The 18,531-nt window shown below is 32.8% G+C and overlaps 3 protein-coding genes across 3 annotated transcripts in view; 1 reads left to right on the plus strand and 2 right to left on the minus strand.

Moving 5' to 3' along the window:
• Window positions 1-66: 66 nt before the first annotated feature.
• Window positions 67-6,194, plus strand: LOC131928840 (geranylgeranyl transferase type-2 subunit alpha). Its single transcript, XM_059284986.1, has 13 exons — window positions 67-149; window positions 1,406-1,516; window positions 1,673-1,797; window positions 1,912-2,099; window positions 2,213-2,410; window positions 2,537-2,620; window positions 2,708-2,790; window positions 3,254-3,368; window positions 3,624-3,789; window positions 4,399-4,487; window positions 4,739-4,867; window positions 5,061-5,369; window positions 5,599-6,194. Exons 1-13 carry the CDS (start codon window positions 147-149, stop codon window positions 5,808-5,810), a joined length of 1,812 nt encoding a protein of 603 aa, XP_059140969.1. The 5' UTR covers window positions 67-146; the 3' UTR covers window positions 5,811-6,194.
• A 415-nt stretch (window positions 6,195-6,609) lies between these two features.
• LOC131928698 (putative RNA polymerase II nuclear localization protein SLC7A6OS) lies at window positions 6,610-10,374 on the minus strand. Its single transcript, XM_059284789.1, has 5 exons — window positions 10,110-10,374; window positions 7,709-8,236; window positions 7,277-7,598; window positions 7,045-7,128; window positions 6,610-6,829 (listed from the first exon to the last, which is right to left on the minus strand). Exons 1-5 carry the CDS (start codon window positions 10,251-10,253, stop codon window positions 6,753-6,755), a joined length of 1,155 nt encoding a protein of 384 aa, XP_059140772.1. The 5' UTR covers window positions 10,254-10,374; the 3' UTR covers window positions 6,610-6,752.
• Window positions 10,375-11,579: 1,205 nt separating this feature from the next.
• LOC131928653 (protein disulfide-isomerase TMX3) overlaps window positions 11,580-18,531 on the minus strand; it is a 61,787-nt gene continuing 54,835 nt past the window's right edge. The window contains exons 11-14 of the mRNA XM_059284731.1: window positions 15,082-15,271; window positions 14,867-14,935; window positions 14,522-14,729; window positions 11,580-13,793 (exon numbers count right to left, since the gene is read on the minus strand). Of these exons, the coding sequence (XP_059140714.1) occupies window positions 13,744-13,793; window positions 14,522-14,729; window positions 14,867-14,935; window positions 15,082-15,271 (517 nt within the window). The 3' untranslated portion in view covers window positions 11,580-13,743. The remainder of the gene's footprint in view (window positions 13,794-14,521; window positions 14,730-14,866; window positions 14,936-15,081; window positions 15,272-18,531) is intronic.

An 18,531-nucleotide genomic window follows, 5' to 3' on the forward strand; every position in this document is an offset into this window, starting at 1 on the left:
GTTCATATAATATAGTATACACTAATGACTCAACTAGTATAGACACCGTACTGCTTAATCACTTCCGTAAACATCAGAAGTTCGCATTATTACTCAAGTTGGCAGTCTGAGACTTTTTATTAACTTGAAAACAAGTTCAATTAAATATGGTATTAGAAATATTCGCCTTGTATTTCACTATAATTAGATAAATGATATATTATCAGATGTTGTAAAACAATTCCATTTGAGAAAACCAAAAACACTGATTAGTAGTTTAGTAGGCATAATAAAATAATAAATAAATTTAAAAAAAAAAATTATTAACTTATTAGTTATTAGTTTATTAGTTCTAGTATGATAGTTATTAGTATCCAGTATCTGTCTTTGCCTCGGCCAGCCTAGGCTAGGGGTAAAAGCTTTTCCGACTAGTCACTTCGAAATATATATTATAGTAGTTATCTAATAGTAGTATATAGCCTACATGCTTAACATACGGTTATATTATTTACGAGCTGACCCATGCCGTAAAAGCATACACCGCTATTTAGTTGTTTTATTTTCTACTTGTCAGTAATTCATAATTTGTGAATTCAACACTACAAATGTTGCGACTGAAAATCTTTTACTTTAAAACACTATTGGTCGCTCGTAAATGCTGATTACCCCCCCCCCCCCCCGCCCTCACAAAAGCAGCCGTCCGTGACAGTTTACAGACTACAATGAAAAGACCAAGCAGAACTTGTTATTACCTCCCCTTATTTTCAAATAGTTTACAAACTAAATTATCTGCCCCTAATAGCCATCACTAATTAGCCATCACCCGGCTCTACGATTGTAAACATTTAGTGTTAACCACAGCTCACCAGACTGGTGGGGGTGGTAGCTATATGCCTAGAGAGCGGGGGAGTAACGGCGTGTGTTTACGTGGTGCCTCGCATGGTCCCCATATATAGATAAGCCAAGGCTACATCGTTTGTGTGTGACATTTCATTAGTGTTGTTATTTTTGTATCCTAAATTCTTACTAAAGCTACTCTAAAGTTAAAGTAGGTAGTACTAATTTCTGCCAATTTATGTATCATAATAGCTATGAAAGCTTGACATGGAAATTAACTTTTTGGTGAATATTATCTGATAATAACTTAAACATGGGGATACCGTTGACTAGCAGAAATAATTCATTTACTTTTGTGGCTAAATACATGCTGGGTAAATCAGATTTTTTTACCCACTACTCCCCAAAGTTATAATCCCACTTTTAAAAAAAATTGTAATCAATATTTTAAAGTTAATGCAAATAAAAGGAATACATTTTTTATTAACCTATGGTTTTTACTTACTTATAGTCCTATATTTTAAACTACAAATTATTAAATGCTGTTTAATTTCAATTATTCATCAAATTAAATTATATTACTTTACAGCATGGGAGACTCAAAGTAAAATCTACAGCTGAGCAATTGGAAGCTAAGAAAAAAGAAAGAGAAAAGAAGTTGCAATTATATAATGGTGCAATAACAAAAATATTTGAAAAGGTGATGGTGCAACTTGTATAATAAATCTAAAATCTAATACAAATCTAAAAAACTTGTTCCAGATTTTCTAAGTATTTTTTATGAAAAAGAAAGAACCCATATTCTATTGATTCTTTGCTTTAACATTAATATTATCAGTATGTCTTTTTCTTATAGAAAAAAAATAAGGAACTGGATGAAGAGCTACTTTTACTAACTGGTGAGGTTCTAGTTGTGAATCCAGATTTTTATACACTTTGGAATTATAGAAAAGAAACATTTTTAGAGTTCCAAAAAACAAAGTAAGTATCAAGCTTATTTCAATGATTGTTCCAAATTAATTAAAAAATCATTACATATTGTTGACTTTTAAAATAAAACCATATTCAGCACATTAAAAGTATATTTTTATAAAGGTCCAATGAGGAGCTGCAGAAAATATTTTCATCTGAGCTTCAGTTTTTAGAAACTTGCTTGAAAATCAATCCAAAATCTTATGGCTCTTGGCATCAGCGATGTTTTGTGATGGACAACATGCCAGACCCTGACTGGAATAGAGAACTTGAACTCTGTAACCAGTTCCTCCAGTATGATGAGAGAAATTGTAAGACACTAAAGTAATAGCTAATATATTTTTAATCCTTTGCTAATATGTTTAATACTTTGTTATTGAGATTAACTTTAACTTAATAATTGTATACTTTTTTTCTTTAACAGTTCACTGCTGGGATTATCGTAGATTTGTTGTCAAAAGATCCAATGTTTCACCAGAAGCTGAATTTGAATTTTCTATGAGCAAAATAAGTAATAATTTTTCAAACTACTCATCTTGGCATTACAGAAGTAAACTGTTACCAATCCTCTTCCCTGATCCTTCACAGCCTATGGGTGTGAGTGAAGAAGCCTTACTTAAAGGTAAAGTGGTAAAAGAATGAAGATCATGCTCTTTAGAAATGTGGACTACTCTATCATAACTTGAGCTATAAAATACCTTCAGTCACCACAATAATCTAATACGCTTCTTCTGTTTTCATCTTATAGAATATGAGCTTGTCCAGAACGGATTTTTTACAGATCCTGATGATCAGAGCAACTGGTTTTATCACCGTTGGTTGATGGGCAGAGGTCAGCTTTTTAAAAAACTATTAAAAAAAACCTAAAAACTAGTGTATGTAGTTTATTATAAATTGTCTTAATTTGGTCTCTATTCAGGTGAACAGAAACAGGCGGTGAACTATTTTATGATGTCAAGGTCTGAGAAAAGGGTTCTTGTGTCATTTGTTAAACATGTACAGGTCAGTACCATTTGTGGGCTTGTTAACTCAGGTATTGTGTCATTTGTTAAACATGTACAGGTCAGTACCATTTGTGGGGTTGTTAACTCAGGTATTGTGATCATACAAGGCTAGGTTAATTAAGGTCAGCGCAGGCCAACAGGCAGACACTAAAGATATGTCATAGGGTATATAAAGCAACAAGGGAAACATAAGATGTGGCTAGAGGGCGCTAGCAGTAGACATGATGCTGCTGTTAGTTGAAGAATTTAGTGTTGGTGTAGTAGCAGCTTGGTAGATAGGAATAGGTGCTTCTTACACAAATATTAAATTGAGTGGATTGATGTCGGTAAGTTTGCAAATTTGAAGTATTTAATAACAGGTTCTTTAACTTTAAGTGAAGCAAAAATATCTCCATAATAAAACTTTTCATTTAGTGCTACTATAGTTCTACTATATTCTTGTATTTCCATTTTTTCCTTAGGTTGGGAAGAAAGAACATATTTTGCTGGAATGTAACGAGTCAAATTTAGAAAACCTTTCTTGGCACAACCAGGAGGGAAACAATATGTTCTCTACCATGTGGATATCCTTTCATTGCAATTTGATCATCTTTATTTTCTTTTTTAAGAAATTTTTAGTTACTTTAATTTTTTTTAAAAATATAAAATAGATATATCTGTTCTCAAAGTTCCTTTTTTGTGAGTAAAGTTAAAACCTTTAGGTCTGTTTTATCCACCATAATTTAAACATTTTTACTTGAGTAAAGATCGAGTAAACATGAAAATAAAACATTCCACTAGATAAAACAAACAATGTGATGAAGGAAGTGGTTCAATGTTTTCTTTAACCAAATCACATAGCTGAAAATGTTACTCTCCCAGAGAAGACAGATTGCTGTATAAAGCTGACTTTATTTGACTGTGATTCTGCTGTCTGCTCATCTTCCCTTCAACTCAAACAGAATGACTGCACTAATCAAATATTAAGTTTAAATAGCTCGGAAACAAGTAGATTTAGGTAAAGAAATGTAACATTTTTATACCACACATGAAAAATAAAAGTTAAGATAACAATTTACATTGCTCCCTCACTTATGACAGGTGTTAATTAGCATCTGCAACGTAGGGATGCTTTACTTATTTTAGTAGTTACACATCATCAACTAGAGAGATGACTGAATTAGCTGTGCAGTAATGATGACACTGAAGATGTATGATGAATGCATCAGGTGTTGCAGTATCTTTCATCAGGTGTTGCAGTATTTTTTACACTAGACAGAACATCTAGTACTTCTGTTTGAGGCATAGGTGTAACAAAACATGCAAGTTATGAATGTAGTTATGAGGAGTTGCTGCATCTTAGCCTGGTTGGATTTTGTTTAGTACACTGGCATGGAACTGTTAATTGAATTTTAAACTTCAAACTATACTCAAATCCCAATCTTCAGCAAGTAGATGAAGTTCTTAACCCCTGGGAAACATTCAAGTGTTAAGCCTACCCCCTCTTCTTCACTTGGTAACTTGGTCAGCTCTCCAGTTTTTTGACCATCAATAGTCGAGTATAGTATATAAAACATGTTTCCCGTAGCGAGGTAACACTATATTAATTTTTTCTGAAATGATCTAGTCAGGAGCTGAGTGCTGTGAAAGCTGAGACTCTGCAACAAGAATTAGAGTCAGTACGCCAATTGATGGAGCTGGAAACAGACAATAAATGTAAGTCTGCATTGGTTTACCTATCCAGGTTTAAATGTCTTCCTACCTATGTATTCATCATTCCCAGTGTAAATGGTGACAGCGTATGAAACTTTTTAACATATTGCTTCGGTCACAATATTATTTAAATTTATCCTTTTTAAACTAAATTTTAATTTGTTTGTCAATGAACAGATTAGTGTAAAAAAAAAAGAAAGAAACAAATTTCTCCAATTATCCCTCTTATTTTTAAAACCGTTGAATTTTGACAGGGGCACTGTTGACAAGTGTCTTGTTAATGAAGTCTCTGGACCCTGTCAAGTACAATGATGAGATCATGAACCAAACAGACAGACTGCAAACTCTTGATCCAAAAAGGATGAACTATTATAAGGATTTGAGTAAGTTAAAGTCACAGGGAAAGCTCAGCTATCAGGATAGTGTCAATGATAGCTTTTATATGGCTCACCACGCAACAAACACAAAGAAAGTCTCTTCATTTGTTCCATCAATCTTTGTTCATAGTTAATACTTCTTAAATAAAATAGTTTAACTTTTTCATTAAAAATTATATATTTCTTTTATTGTGTAAAGGGAGCAAGTTTGCTGTGGAGAGATGTATTGATTCACTGGCTCCAGACTCATCGGCCACCATAATCCTGAACAACCAAAAGCTAACAAAGTTTTACCACACAGAACTGCTGCCTTTTGTTTCCACTCTGGACCTTTCCAACAACAGTTTGAGGGATTTAAAAAACTTCAGCTTCTTACAGGGCTTGACCTGCTTGGACCTTTCCAGCAACTGCATTGACAGCTGTGTAGGCCTGCAAAGTCTGAGCAAACTAGAGAAGCTGATTCTTAGAAATAACTGTATCCTTTTTAACAAATGCTTTTTGTTTGTTTAGCTCATAAATGTGTGATCAAATCACTTAGATTAAATATAATAATAATTTAAATATCTTTTAATTATTTAGGTAATATTTAAGTTTTAAAAATAGATTTCTTATTTCCACTATTTTAAGACTTGAGAAAATTTGAATTATTACTTGACTTCAAATGTCCTCTGGTTTCACGCAATCAGTTGAAAAATTAACATTGGATTGAATCTATGGCCTAATTTCTGTGTGGTCAGTTGATACCCACCCACCCCCATTACCAATGGTCAGAGTTCTTAACCAACTGTCAGATATCTCAACAGCTGAGAGCCTCCAGCAACTGAAGACCTGCCTGGGTCTAACATTTTTAGATTTATCTGGCAACCCTGTCTGTGACAGCGATCTCAGTATAGAAGGGATCAGAGAAATGCTACCTTCTGTTGTTATTACTTTTAAGGAAATACCATAATCCATTTGTTGGCTAACTAGTAAAGGAGATATACTAAATTTTTGTCTCAGCTGAACAAAGTATGGCTGTGTCATAGATTGTATGCTGAAAACTTATCATACATACACAATTGGTTTTGTATAAAATAAATTTTTATCACATGTCTATGCATATTTCAAAGAATTTTCTTTGCATTTCAAATTATGTTTCTATTGTTATTTTGTATGTGAGCTTGAGACCCTAAGTTACAAATTACATGCATGCAGTAATCAATTAAAAGTTCAATTAGTAAACAAACTTGACCAATACAAAATAAATATTGAGAATTAAACTATGAAATATTACAACTGCTCATATATATATATATATTTATAGTTGAGCTTAAATGAGTAATCAATTGTATGTGGAACAGAACCATTCCTATTGCATGTATTTTATTTATACCTTACGAATAAAAATTAATTTTTTAATTTGGTAAAGTGATACCAGAATTCATGTTTTAAACCATATTTTCATTTTTCAAAATGTAATTGTGCTTTTTATAATCTTTTTTTTTAGAGATATGTATTATTTGTGCAAACTGTCAAAGTGGATAGTGCAATATTATCCATTAAATGTAAGATGAATAATTTAAACCAGGTAATCAAATAAATAAATGTTGGAATGCTTGTATTTCAGTATTTATTTAAAAAAAAATTTCAGAGTTATTTTTACTAGCTCATGCTATTTTTAAAACTAAAATGCAAAACATATTATCACCCTAGTGATAAATTGAAGAAATTTTTTGTGATAGGATAAAAAGATTATAAACAAGGAGATAAGATGCATAGTTTTTATTGTTTAAAAAAGCATTAATAATTTATGCCCACACTTAAAGCAGTGATTAGATCTGCATAGAGAAATAGAAAAGACTGAGAGAAAATAAGAAAAAAAGACGAGAAACTATTATGTCATCCAAACAGCTCAAGTTTCTTCACTGGAGGCACAGTCATCTTGATGGTCATCTTCATATTCATCTTCACCATTATCAGATTCCCCATCTACAATATAATAATGTTAATTATCAAAAAATGTGCATGATACAACTGTTATGGAATATTGGGTTTAAGTACTTACGCTGTCAACTAAAGAAAAGATTTTAGTTTCAACAACCCATTTTATCAGGCATGCTATTGCTAACAATAGTAAATGTAAAAGGCAAACAATTAACATCAAAATGACAGTTAAAAGGAAATGTAAACAAAGGTATACTGACCAGCTGACACTCTACATCTAGTACTCATCCAGTAGGTCAAGAGGTCGCTGTCATCTTCACACAAGAAGTTGGTCTCAACCATGTCTGCTCAAGAAAATGATCACACATTTAGACAATACTGCTAGGGAACTACATACTTAAATGTTAGAAATTTAAACCTACAATTATTTATGAAATAATATAAAATAATAATATATAAAATCATTATCAAGAATTGTTTTAACACACTCACCTTCTGCATACCCATATTCAGTATCCTCATTCTCAAAAAAGTGTGGATCCTCATCAGGGTAATCATTTCTCCAGTTGTTTTCATCATTGCTGTCATCACTTTCATTATTGTCAAACTCATGATCCACACGTCCATGGTTTTCATCATTGACATACTCCTCACATAAAGCTTCTACAGTTAAAACCGCTTCTGGGTCAAAGTGACTCAGGTCATGGTGTGTATAGTAGAGGTCATATACAAACTGAGATTCACTTTTAGGAGGGGACATAACTCTTTTAGTCACCAGAGAGACATTATTTAGTGTTATCCCACTAGAACATTCCTGAAATGTGAATTGTAATATGAAGTTTTTACACTCAAATTTTATAAGATCATGAGTGAATATTTATAACACAAATATTTTAGCTTAAGAGAAAAAAGATAACAACTAACCTGTATTTTTGCATTAAGAAGGTCATCCTCCTCTTCATTCTCCACATCATACATACATATAACATTATTTTCTTTGTCGGAAGAACATTTATCACCTTCACCCGCTTCATGCTTTGGTAAAATATGAGTGTTTTTAGAACATAGCACCTTTGTTGTAGGGTTTAAAATTGAAGACTTGTCTATTTTACAATTATCTTTATCACATTTGATTTTTCCATCATCTTTGTTATTTTCTTTATCCACCTCTGGACATTTGTGTTCTAAAGAATCTCTACAAAGTTCTCCTACAGCACCTGCTACATCTACATCAGCGGAGGCTGTGTTAAGATCCTTATCCAACAGCTCCAAATCTAATGCTCTTTTACTACAAGTTACCCGAAACCGTGAGGCCTTAGATGCTTGTTCTTTCTGTAAACGAATGTCATTAATTGACTGAGGTCTGTGATGAGTATGTCTGAAATCTTTGTTGTGCTGATGTAGTTTGGTCTTTCTGATTGCTTCTTTGATGTGCCTTGACACTGGTTCATCCTAATCACCCAAGGAAATTAAGAGTTTAAAAGTAAAAGATTGTTTTGTTACATTTGGGTTAGAAACTATATCTTAAATTAAAATGGTTGACAATGACATTTTATACAGGCCTACTAATAAGTATTACTGGCCAGGGTAAAACTCCATTTTAGCGTATTTTATTTGTGTTCACCTCCGGTTGAGCGTATTTTATTATAAAACCAAAACACAAAAACATTAGGAAAACACAAGGATTACAATCATTAAAAGATAGATATAGATCTACTTATTTTTTAATGAAAGTGTTTTAATTAGAAAAGGTAAAAAAATGTTATAAATAAGCAATAGGCCTACTGTTTAATTAAATGGCGCGTGATCGTCGGTGGGAGAAAAATCCCTACATGGTCAAGGCAAGGGTTCACCATGAGTTCACATTGACTTAAATAATCAGCATACGCCATAGCTTAGGGCAATTAAAGTCATTGTGAGTTCAAGTAATTTAATTTATAGTATCATGCAGTTTCTTCTAGAATCTAGATCTAAATAGTACAAATTCAATATTCCAAATAGGCAGAGTGATTTCCTAACGTTTTTGTGCGTTTCGGTTGTATTTATTAAAAAAAATACGCTCAACTGAAGGCGAACGTGAAACGGGGAATAAAATACGCTAAAATGGAGTTTTACCCTGGCCAGCACCTGACCCTAAACATGTATTTTAAAAAAAATATAGGCCTATATTATATATATATATATATATAATTATATATATATAGGCCTATTAACAAATATTTTGGTAGTTGTTAATGTTTAAAATAGTTTAAATAAATGTTTAAGAAGATGTCTACACTGTTTCAGAGTTCACTAGATCTAGTAATTGCAGTATTGTTTGACCTTACTTTAAAAGTATTAATACAGACAAATCTTGTCTGCATTTCCTCATTCTTAATATTAAAAGAACAAAAGTTTGTGTTGACACATTAGCTGAACTTTGCTAGAAGATAGATAAAATATATGTATAACACTCTACTCACTACTCTATTTATTAAATTTCATTTATTTTAGATCAAGATCCGGTAATCTATCGTTTTAGGTACATAAAATCCCCCGCGGCTATAAATGTACGAAAAAGTTACCTCACTGTCAAGGTTTTAATAGAAGTATATTGTGATATATTTGTGTCAAATATTATAGATACATGAATAATAAACCTAAATGAATGTCTAAATATATCAATATAGGCCAGAAATTAACTTTAAACAGCAGTGTTTGCAAGCAAGATTTCCTATATAAACAGCAACCATTTGTAAAATAGAGTTGCCTTCCCCTGAATCTCGCGCTATAAGTTTACAAAAAATGAACTTAAGCAAGATGGCTGCTATAGTAAATGAGCATGGTTGCATCTGTCGGAAACATCGATAGTCTTCATTTATTACTGAAAAGTTTGGATGATATTTAGAATCAACCCTATGAAATGAGGAAACATTTTTGTATTTTTCAAAATATAAATCCTCCTAAAAATGTGAAATAATTATTAAAATTTAAGTAGTCACCTGTTTTTCACATTACTAGTCGCAGGCGATTTTACGTAGAATCTACCTAAAACGATAGATTACCCAAGAGATCCTAGGCCTAACCTAATATTATAAATTTAGATTAAAATTCTAGATTCTAGAACTAGATTGTTTTGTTAATTGTTAAGAATAGGCCTCACTATGACTCATCATAAGTTATGAAGTTATGAGTCTGTTTGTTAAGTTAGTAAAGGATCTAGAATATTATCATTATCTAGTAATATCTATATCTAGATCAAGTATTCTAGACTACTCTTAGTCTTGTCTTACTTACTTAACTATTGTTTTTAAAAAAAATGAATGTTTTTGTTTGTAATTGTTACCTTTGAAGAAATTGTACCAGCAAACGAAAAAATACTTTTCTCTAAATTTTGATCTTCAATATGACGAAATCGTTTACAAGAAACAATTAAAGCCTCGACAGGATCTTCGTCTATCCTTCGTTTAACTCGCAAAACTGAAGTCATCTTTTTGTGGAGTCTAGATTTAGATAGACGTCTAGATCTAGATCTATCTAATGATTAAATTTAGGCTAAAGTAAGTTAAACTTTTTGTCACAATAAATAAATACTATGGCTGTACTAAATACCGGAAGAAAACTAATAACCGAATAACGCTAACAGCGTTTAGTAAAAACCATTTGTCGCTTATTACATTCCTTACGCAATTTTTAGTGACATATAACAGAAGAAAGTTTTTATTTTATTTCTGATTTCACAGTGCATTTAACAAAGCTTATATTTTTCTTTAAAATTGATCCATATCTCAATCACTTTTTTTTATTTTTCACTTTTTAGTAGATCTATGTAGATCTACTAGTAGATATGGTAAAGATGCAAGAGAAAGTCAATATTTAAGTTTAAAAACAATTTATAATTAATTCTATTATTTAATTTGGTTAGTTTTAATTTAGTTCTATACTTTTGTAAATTTGATTTAGATTATTAACAATCAGTAATTTTAAAGCTTTAGTTTCAATGTTTTAAAAAGTTTACTCAGAAGATAAAAACGCCATATACATTTATGTCTCCTTCTTACCAGAAATTTTAAGTTAAAATACTAAATCAACTGAAGGGACTTTTTAAAAAAGAAGTTGTTATAAACAAGAACTTTTCTGAGAGATAAAAAAAAAAACCATTTTTGAACATTTAACATTCAATAATTTAATGATTAGATGCAAATTTTGAAAAAATACAAGAGAACTGTTATAAATAAAATGCATTAAAACTAAACTATCTAAAACAGATAATTTGTTTACAATTGTTTAATTTTACATTATAAATGTTCTTTTAAATCTGCTTGTCTGATAACCTTTAAAAAACAAATGATTCTGCTTTGCATAAAATGTATGCAGGCTTTTAGACAAAAATATACATGTTGAAATATTTTAATCAATTGGCATTTATTAGTAAAGTAAGGTACCTATTCGGGGCAAAGGAAACAGACTTCACCTGTTTCAGTGGCCATGGCATATGATGGGATAGCATGGTCAGCATTTAGCCAGGTACTCATTTTAGGAGTCAATTTGTCAATCTAATGCTCAATCTAAATACTGTTGGTCAGTGAAGTTTCTAAATCAACATAAAATACAACACAAAAGGCAAAAGTTAAGGCTATAGTAAAGAAAATATTTAAAAAAAAGAGTACAATTTTTCAGTCAATCTAGTTTAAAAATAATAAAGGTAAGATGTATTTATAATACTGTCTACTGAACACTGAATTCTACAACTGTTTGGCACAGAATGTTTAAAAATAAAGTTGCAGGGTTGCGTTGTATCAAATACATTTTTAAAAATTTTATTTTTATATATGCGCTGTTACATTAAAAAGGTGCGTTAAGATGTGAATATGGAACAGTCTTTTAAAAAGATGTATCATAGTTTCCAACAATCTTGTTCTATGTGCTATTCTATTAGATAACACATTATTTCTAAAGCAATGAAGGCCACTTACATGTAACAATTAATTGAGTTAGAAAGTAATCACAATGAACTAAATCTGGCAAAACATTAAACATTTTTGAAACATATGTAATATTGGATGACTATTTGAATTTGTCACTGTCAAAGATAATGATAGATTGATTACAAATTTGCTTGCCTAAATATAAAATAAAGTAAATGAGTAGAGCATCATCAAATTTCCATATATTTCTAAACAGTTGTTCATTGCTTTGAAAATTTTGGAAACAACAATAGTAATGTCTATATACTCATAAATCAGCATTTTTTCTTTTTAAATAGAAAATGGTTCATATTTGTAGCCATAACATGCTTTACAATTATTTTTAGTTACTTTTAAATAGCATTACAGTTAAATCTCAAAAGTATTTTTAAAAACATGTTTATTGTGTTTTTTCTTCAAATATTGCTTAATTTTCATGCAACGGAAAAGAAATGCCAATTTTACCAAAGTTCAGTTACCAGAAAAATATGAGTGGTTGTAAAATATTTAACCTGCTTCCAGCTGTCCTTAATTTGCATCAAATAGATTAAAAGTTGCTCCAATGAAGTGAAACATCTTACAGAGTAAAGAAAAACTATGGATATGTGACACACTTGTACATGAAAATATTGCAGTTTACCAGGTGAGGACAGTGGACAAGGTTGCATGAAAAACAGACACGTTTAACAGACCAATCAAAGTTTGTAAACAATAATACACATGAAATATGTAGATGTTCTCTTTTGAATAGCTTAAGAACATAACTTGAAAAATAAAAATTAACTCTAAATTAGATTATAAATGCATTTCAAAACTATATTTATGCTTTCTGCTTTTCTTCTTAATTATAATATAAGTTAAAATAAAATATTTATTATTTGAATTTGCAAGAAGATAATTCGATATTACAATTTTAATATTTCATTTAATATCCATATATTATATCTCACTTGATACCTGACGTGTACGCATCACTAGAATTCAATAATTTAATCATTTACCCTCTCAATCTTATCGTCATTTGATAGCAAAAATGTTTCAACTGCACACATTCTTGTTACCAAAAGTATAAAAGTTTTCCCATGTTATACTATTTTGTTTCTTTGTTGTAATAAATATCTATTGATAGGATTCTCAGAGTTATTTTGTTGCAGGATTCCCTGTGTTAACTACAGAAGCTATCACAGTCCTGTAAACAAAGTGTTGGATATGTAGGTTCATACATCACAAGAAGATATCATATCAAATGCAGAATTTGAACAAATATTTCAGTCAAATATTTTAGAGGCAAGTTTTCTTTGGCTTATAAATAAGGAATCATTGAATAGATATAAAAAAACATGAGCATTCTAATTTTAGGACCAGTGCAGTTTTTTTTGGTACTTTTTTTATACTGCATAATTGATAAAAATGAGTTTCTCCGTTATATATGGGAAGTTTTATTCTATACATTTATATGATAAAAATTAAACAAAAAGTAAGAGGAAACAGATTTTAAACGTCTAGATTTATACAATTAATATGAACACTAAAAATAATGGAATGAACACAGATGCATATTATGCCAGTAGTTGAGCTGGCATCATAATTTAAATGCATTGCACATTTCTTAAAATGACTTATACATGAGTAAATCTTTGTCCCAGGTAAAATTAACATTTGTCATTCATTAAGCTAATCATTACACTGTGGAATATAATGGGAGTAAAATTATACATTTTTCATTCATAAAGCTGATCATTACACTGTGGTTAAAATAGAAATAGGGCCTATATTTTTAATAACAGCATTTACAGAAGAATAGTAATATTTCTGTCCAACAAAGTACAAGATAGGATTTTGAAATGGCACTATGAAATTTACTCAATGAAAAAAGATTTAATTTTTGACTATTTGTAAGACTATGGTACCTAACAATTCTACAATAGAAAAAAAGCCTTGTAGTCCATAGCGTCAAGTTCTGGGAGAGAATCAAAGCATCATCTATTCTGATCACACTTTTCATCCATGGATTTATTCTTTCTTTTTCTCCTCTTCAGTTTTGGGTGGGCAGTCTATAGCTTCTGTAAATTATTGAAAATGATTTATTCGGCTCATATATATCCAATGTTAAGCATAAATGATATGAAAACAAATGCTCTAGAAAGAAAACTGAGATAGTTAGAAATAGATTTATAACTGAGAATGACATATTTATAAATTACCAATGTTATATTTACTTGAACTAAAGTTCAAAATTTATGAACAGAATTTACAAATTTTGTCTGTAATGTTAAGGACCATAAAAATTGCTGTGCTATTATTTAGTTAAAATAAACATCTTTCTAGGTTTAAAACAACATTTTAATGCATATGATCTACCATGACAAAAAGAGTTGTTTCAATTAGTTGCTTTTCGCCTCAGTTTTGTACTTAAGGCCCAACATAACATGAGGGAATGTAGGACATTAATTTTGGGCTGTTTGCCAGTTCTAATTAGTTACCCATTATATAACTATAACTTTTTAAAAATAATTTCTTTTAAAAGTAGAAAACCAATAATTTTGACATTTTCAAATTAAAATTTCTCAAAATTACAATATGGATCATTAGATATGATATCTAAGATGTTTCAAGTCTACAGCATTAAGGCCCTTCATGACTAGATATAAAACTTGGATCATTAGAAATGATATCTAAGATGTTTCAAGTCTACAGCGTTAAGGCCCTTCATGACTAGATATAAAACTTCAGCCATAAGGGCTTAGGCACTCTGCTGGAGGGTCCCATATTTTAGGCCTGTGAATGTTACCATAAGGGGGAGGCTGGGTGTCAGGTCCTGAGGTTAAAGGGGGAGGAGGTGCATCGTAAAGCTGGTCTCTCTCTTCACCATCCTCATCCTCATCAGGCAGGTCATCAATAGCCTCCATACAGCACAGACTGTAGCAGATGAATGAGATGATCAGGGTGGGCAGGCCAAACATCAGCAGGAACAGCCAGCGGGAGGCTTGCCAGATACTCTGGGGAGCAAGTGGACAACATTCAATACTTGCAACACAAAATATAAACAGAATGAAGGGACTTTTACATGTAACTTTTTCAACATTAGTTCTAGCTTCATGACTTTTAAATAATTTGACTATAATAAACTGGTTACCACAATCAGTGATGCGATGTCAAACACAACTCTCCTTAAACTCATCAAAAAGCCAGTCCCACCATATGCCTGGAAATGTATTATTTTAAAGTTATTAAAAAATATATATTGTGAGGGCTACATTTGATACTTTGACTCTAGACATGAAATGTGGTTAGGGCTACATTTGATACTTTGACTCTAATGTTGTTAAGGGTGCATTTTATCTATCTAACCTGTTCTCTACCCTCAGCTACCCTGATTAGAAAATCTCCCATTGTGGCGATAGTCAGGTTTTCAACAGCCGGGGTCATGTAGTACATATGGTCAGTGGTGTCCATGACCATCAGGACTGGCACGGGCAAGAAAGACATGGCGATACTGTTGACCGTCTCGGTTTCCAGCATAAACAAGAACTGAAACCTGCTGCAAAGGGAGATAAAAATAATTATTTTTAAAAAAAAGCGCGTTACGTCCCTTGCCACGCGACTGGTTTCACCAAACGTGGCATGAATCACGTGACCAGCTGATAGGCATTACCAACTACAATAAACACAGCACTGAGCTGTTTTCGTAACATTTTTCTGCAAACTTAACGACTGTATGTTATCTCAATGTACAAGTGTAGCGTCTATACAGGAGGGCTGTTTGTATTGTATTTATTGTCAGTGTGCTGTCTGACGAGTCAGACAACCATTTTGTTTCTATTAATAAACTGCAGGTGGGGCTTTCTTTGAAGGATACCTTTAATCCTTTATTATGTCATCAAAACTTTCTCGCTCCAAAACTGCCGACTTAGTACTGAACAGGGTTTCTTTCAGGCATCTCTCCGAGGGCGACACCCTCTCCCGGACATCTCCTCCCCCCCCCCTCCCCCACAAGCGAGGACATTTTTAAAATTATATTAAATTCTACTGAAAATATTTGCTTTAACTTTAACTCTTCCTCCCCCCCCCCCGACCCCCAATATTGATTTATTTCAATGAGATAGGTTATGTTTGTTTTGGTGGATACCAACTAAGTGGTCTCCCCTCTTTCCTGATCAACGGACAGATGTGATCAGACTATAAGGTCTTAACATCACCTCATAGTCAGAGTTCTTCAGTGCAGTTGAATGTTGGATAAGTACAATGTAATGTTGGACAAGTACAGTGGAATGTTGGACAAGTACAGTGGAATGTTGGACAAGTACAGTGAAATGTTGGACAAGTACAGTGGAATGTTGGACGAGTACAGTGGAATGTTGGACAAGTACAGTGGAATGTTGGACAAGTACAGTGGAATGTTGGACAAGTACAGTGAAATGTTGGACAAGTACAGTGGAATGTTGGACAAGTACAGTGAAATGTTGGACAAGTACAGTGGAATGTTGGACAAGTACAGTGAAATGTTGGACAAGTACAGTGGAATGTTGGACAAGTACAGTAGAATGTTGGATAAGTACAGTGTAATGTTTGACAAGTGCAGTGTAATGTTTGACAAGTACAGTGGAATGTTGGACAAGTACAGTGTAATGTTGGACAAGTACAGTGAAATGTTGGACAAGTACAGTGAAATGTTGGACAAGTACAGTGGAATGTTGGACAAGTACAGTGAAATGTTGGACAAGTACAGTGGAATGTTGGACAAGTACAGTGGAATGTTGGACAAGTACAGTGGAATGTTGGACAAGTACAGTGAAATGTTGGACAAGTACAGTGGAATGTTGGACAAGTACAGTGAAATGTTGGACAAGTACAGTGGAATGTTGGACAAGTACAGTGAAATGTTGGACAAGTACAGTGGAATGTTGGACAAGTACAGTAGAATGTTGGATAAGTACAGTGTAATGTTTGACAAGTGCAGTGTAATGTTTGACAAGTACAGTGGAATGTTGGACAAGTACAGTGTAATGTTGGACAAGTACAGTGAAATGTTGGACAAGTACAGTGGAATGTTGGACAAGTACAGTAGAATGTTGGACAAGTACAGTGGAATGTTGGACAAGTACAGTGAAATGTTGGACAAGTACAGTGAAATGTTGGACAAGTACAGTGGAATGTTGGACAAGTACAGTTGAATGTTGGACAAGTACAGTGGAATGTTGGATAAGTACAGTGGAATGTTGGACAAGTACAGTAGAATGTTGGACAGTGGAATGTTGCACATGTACAGTAGAATGTTGGACAAGTACAGTAGAATGTTGGACAAGTACAGTGGAATGTTGGATAAGTACAGTGTAATGTTTGACAAGTACAGTGGAATGTTGGACAAGTACAGTGTAATGTTGGACAAGTACAGTGGAATGTTGGACAAGTACAGTGAAATGTTGGACAAGCACAGTGTAATGTTGGACAAGTAAAGTGGAATGTTGGATAAGTACAGTGGAATGTTGGACAAGTACAGTAGAATGTTGGACAAGTACAGTGAAATGTTGGACAAGCACAGTGTAATGTTGGACAAGTAAAGTGGAATGTTGGATAAGTACAGTGGAATGTTGGACAAGTACAGTAGAATGTTGGACAAGTACAGTGGAATGTTGGACAAGTACAGTGAAATGTTGGACAAGTACAGTGGAATGTTGGACAAGTACAGTGAAATGTTGGACAAGTACAGTGGAATGTTGGACAAGTACAGTGAAATGTTGGACAAGTGCAGTGGAATGTTGGACAAGTACAGCGAAATGTTGGACAAGTACAGTGGAATGTTGGATAAGTACAGTGTAATGTTTGACAAGTACAGTGGAATGTTGGACAAGTACAGTGGAATGTTGGACAAGTACAGTGTAATGTTTGACAAGTACAGTGGAATGTTGGACAAGTACAGTGGAATGTTGGATAAGTACAGTTGAATGTTGGACAAGTACAGTAGAATGTTGGACAGTGGAATGTTGGACAGGTACAGTAGAATGTTGGACAAGTACAGTAGAATGTTGGACAAGTACAGTGGAATGTTGGACAAGTACAGTGAAATGTTGGACAAGTACAGTGAAATGTTGGACAAGTACAGTGGAATGTTGGACAAGTACAGTGAAATGTTGGACAAGTACAGTGGAATGTTGGATAAGTACAGTGTAATGTTTGACAAGTGCAGTGTAATGTTTGACAAGTACAGTGGAATGTTGGACAAGTACAGTGGAATGTTGGACAAGTACAGTGTAATGTTTGATAAGTACAGTGGAATGTTGGACAAGTACAGTGGAATGTTGGATAAGTACAGTTGAATGTTGGACAAGTACAGTAGAATGTTGGACAGTGGAATGTTGGACAGGTACAGTAGAATGTTGGACAAGTACAGTAGAATGTTGGACAAGTACAGTGGAATGTTGGACAAGTACAGTGTAATGTTTGACAAGTACAGTGGAATGTTGGACAAGTACAGTGGAATGTTGGACAAGTACAGTGTAATGTTTGACAAGTGCAGTTGAATGTTAGACAAGTACAGTGGAATGTTGGACAAGTACAGTGGAATGTTGGACAAGTGCAGTAGAATGTTGGACAAGTACAGTGGAATGTTTGACAAGTACAGTGTAATGTTTGACAAGTACAGTGGAATGTTGGACAAGTACAGTGGAATGTTGGATAAGTACAGTTGAATGTTGGACAAGTACAGTAGAATGTTGGACAGTGGAATGTTGGACAAGTACAGTAGAATGTTGGACAAGTACAGTGGAATGTTGGATAAGTACAGTGTAATGTTTGACAAGT

Source organism: Physella acuta, unplaced genomic scaffold (assembly GCF_028476545.2).
Source record: "Physella acuta isolate Inbredline_101_S28 unplaced genomic scaffold, ASM2847654v3 ptg000091l, whole genome shotgun sequence".
Classification (NCBI taxonomy): domain Eukaryota; kingdom Metazoa; phylum Mollusca; class Gastropoda; family Physidae; genus Physella; species Physella acuta.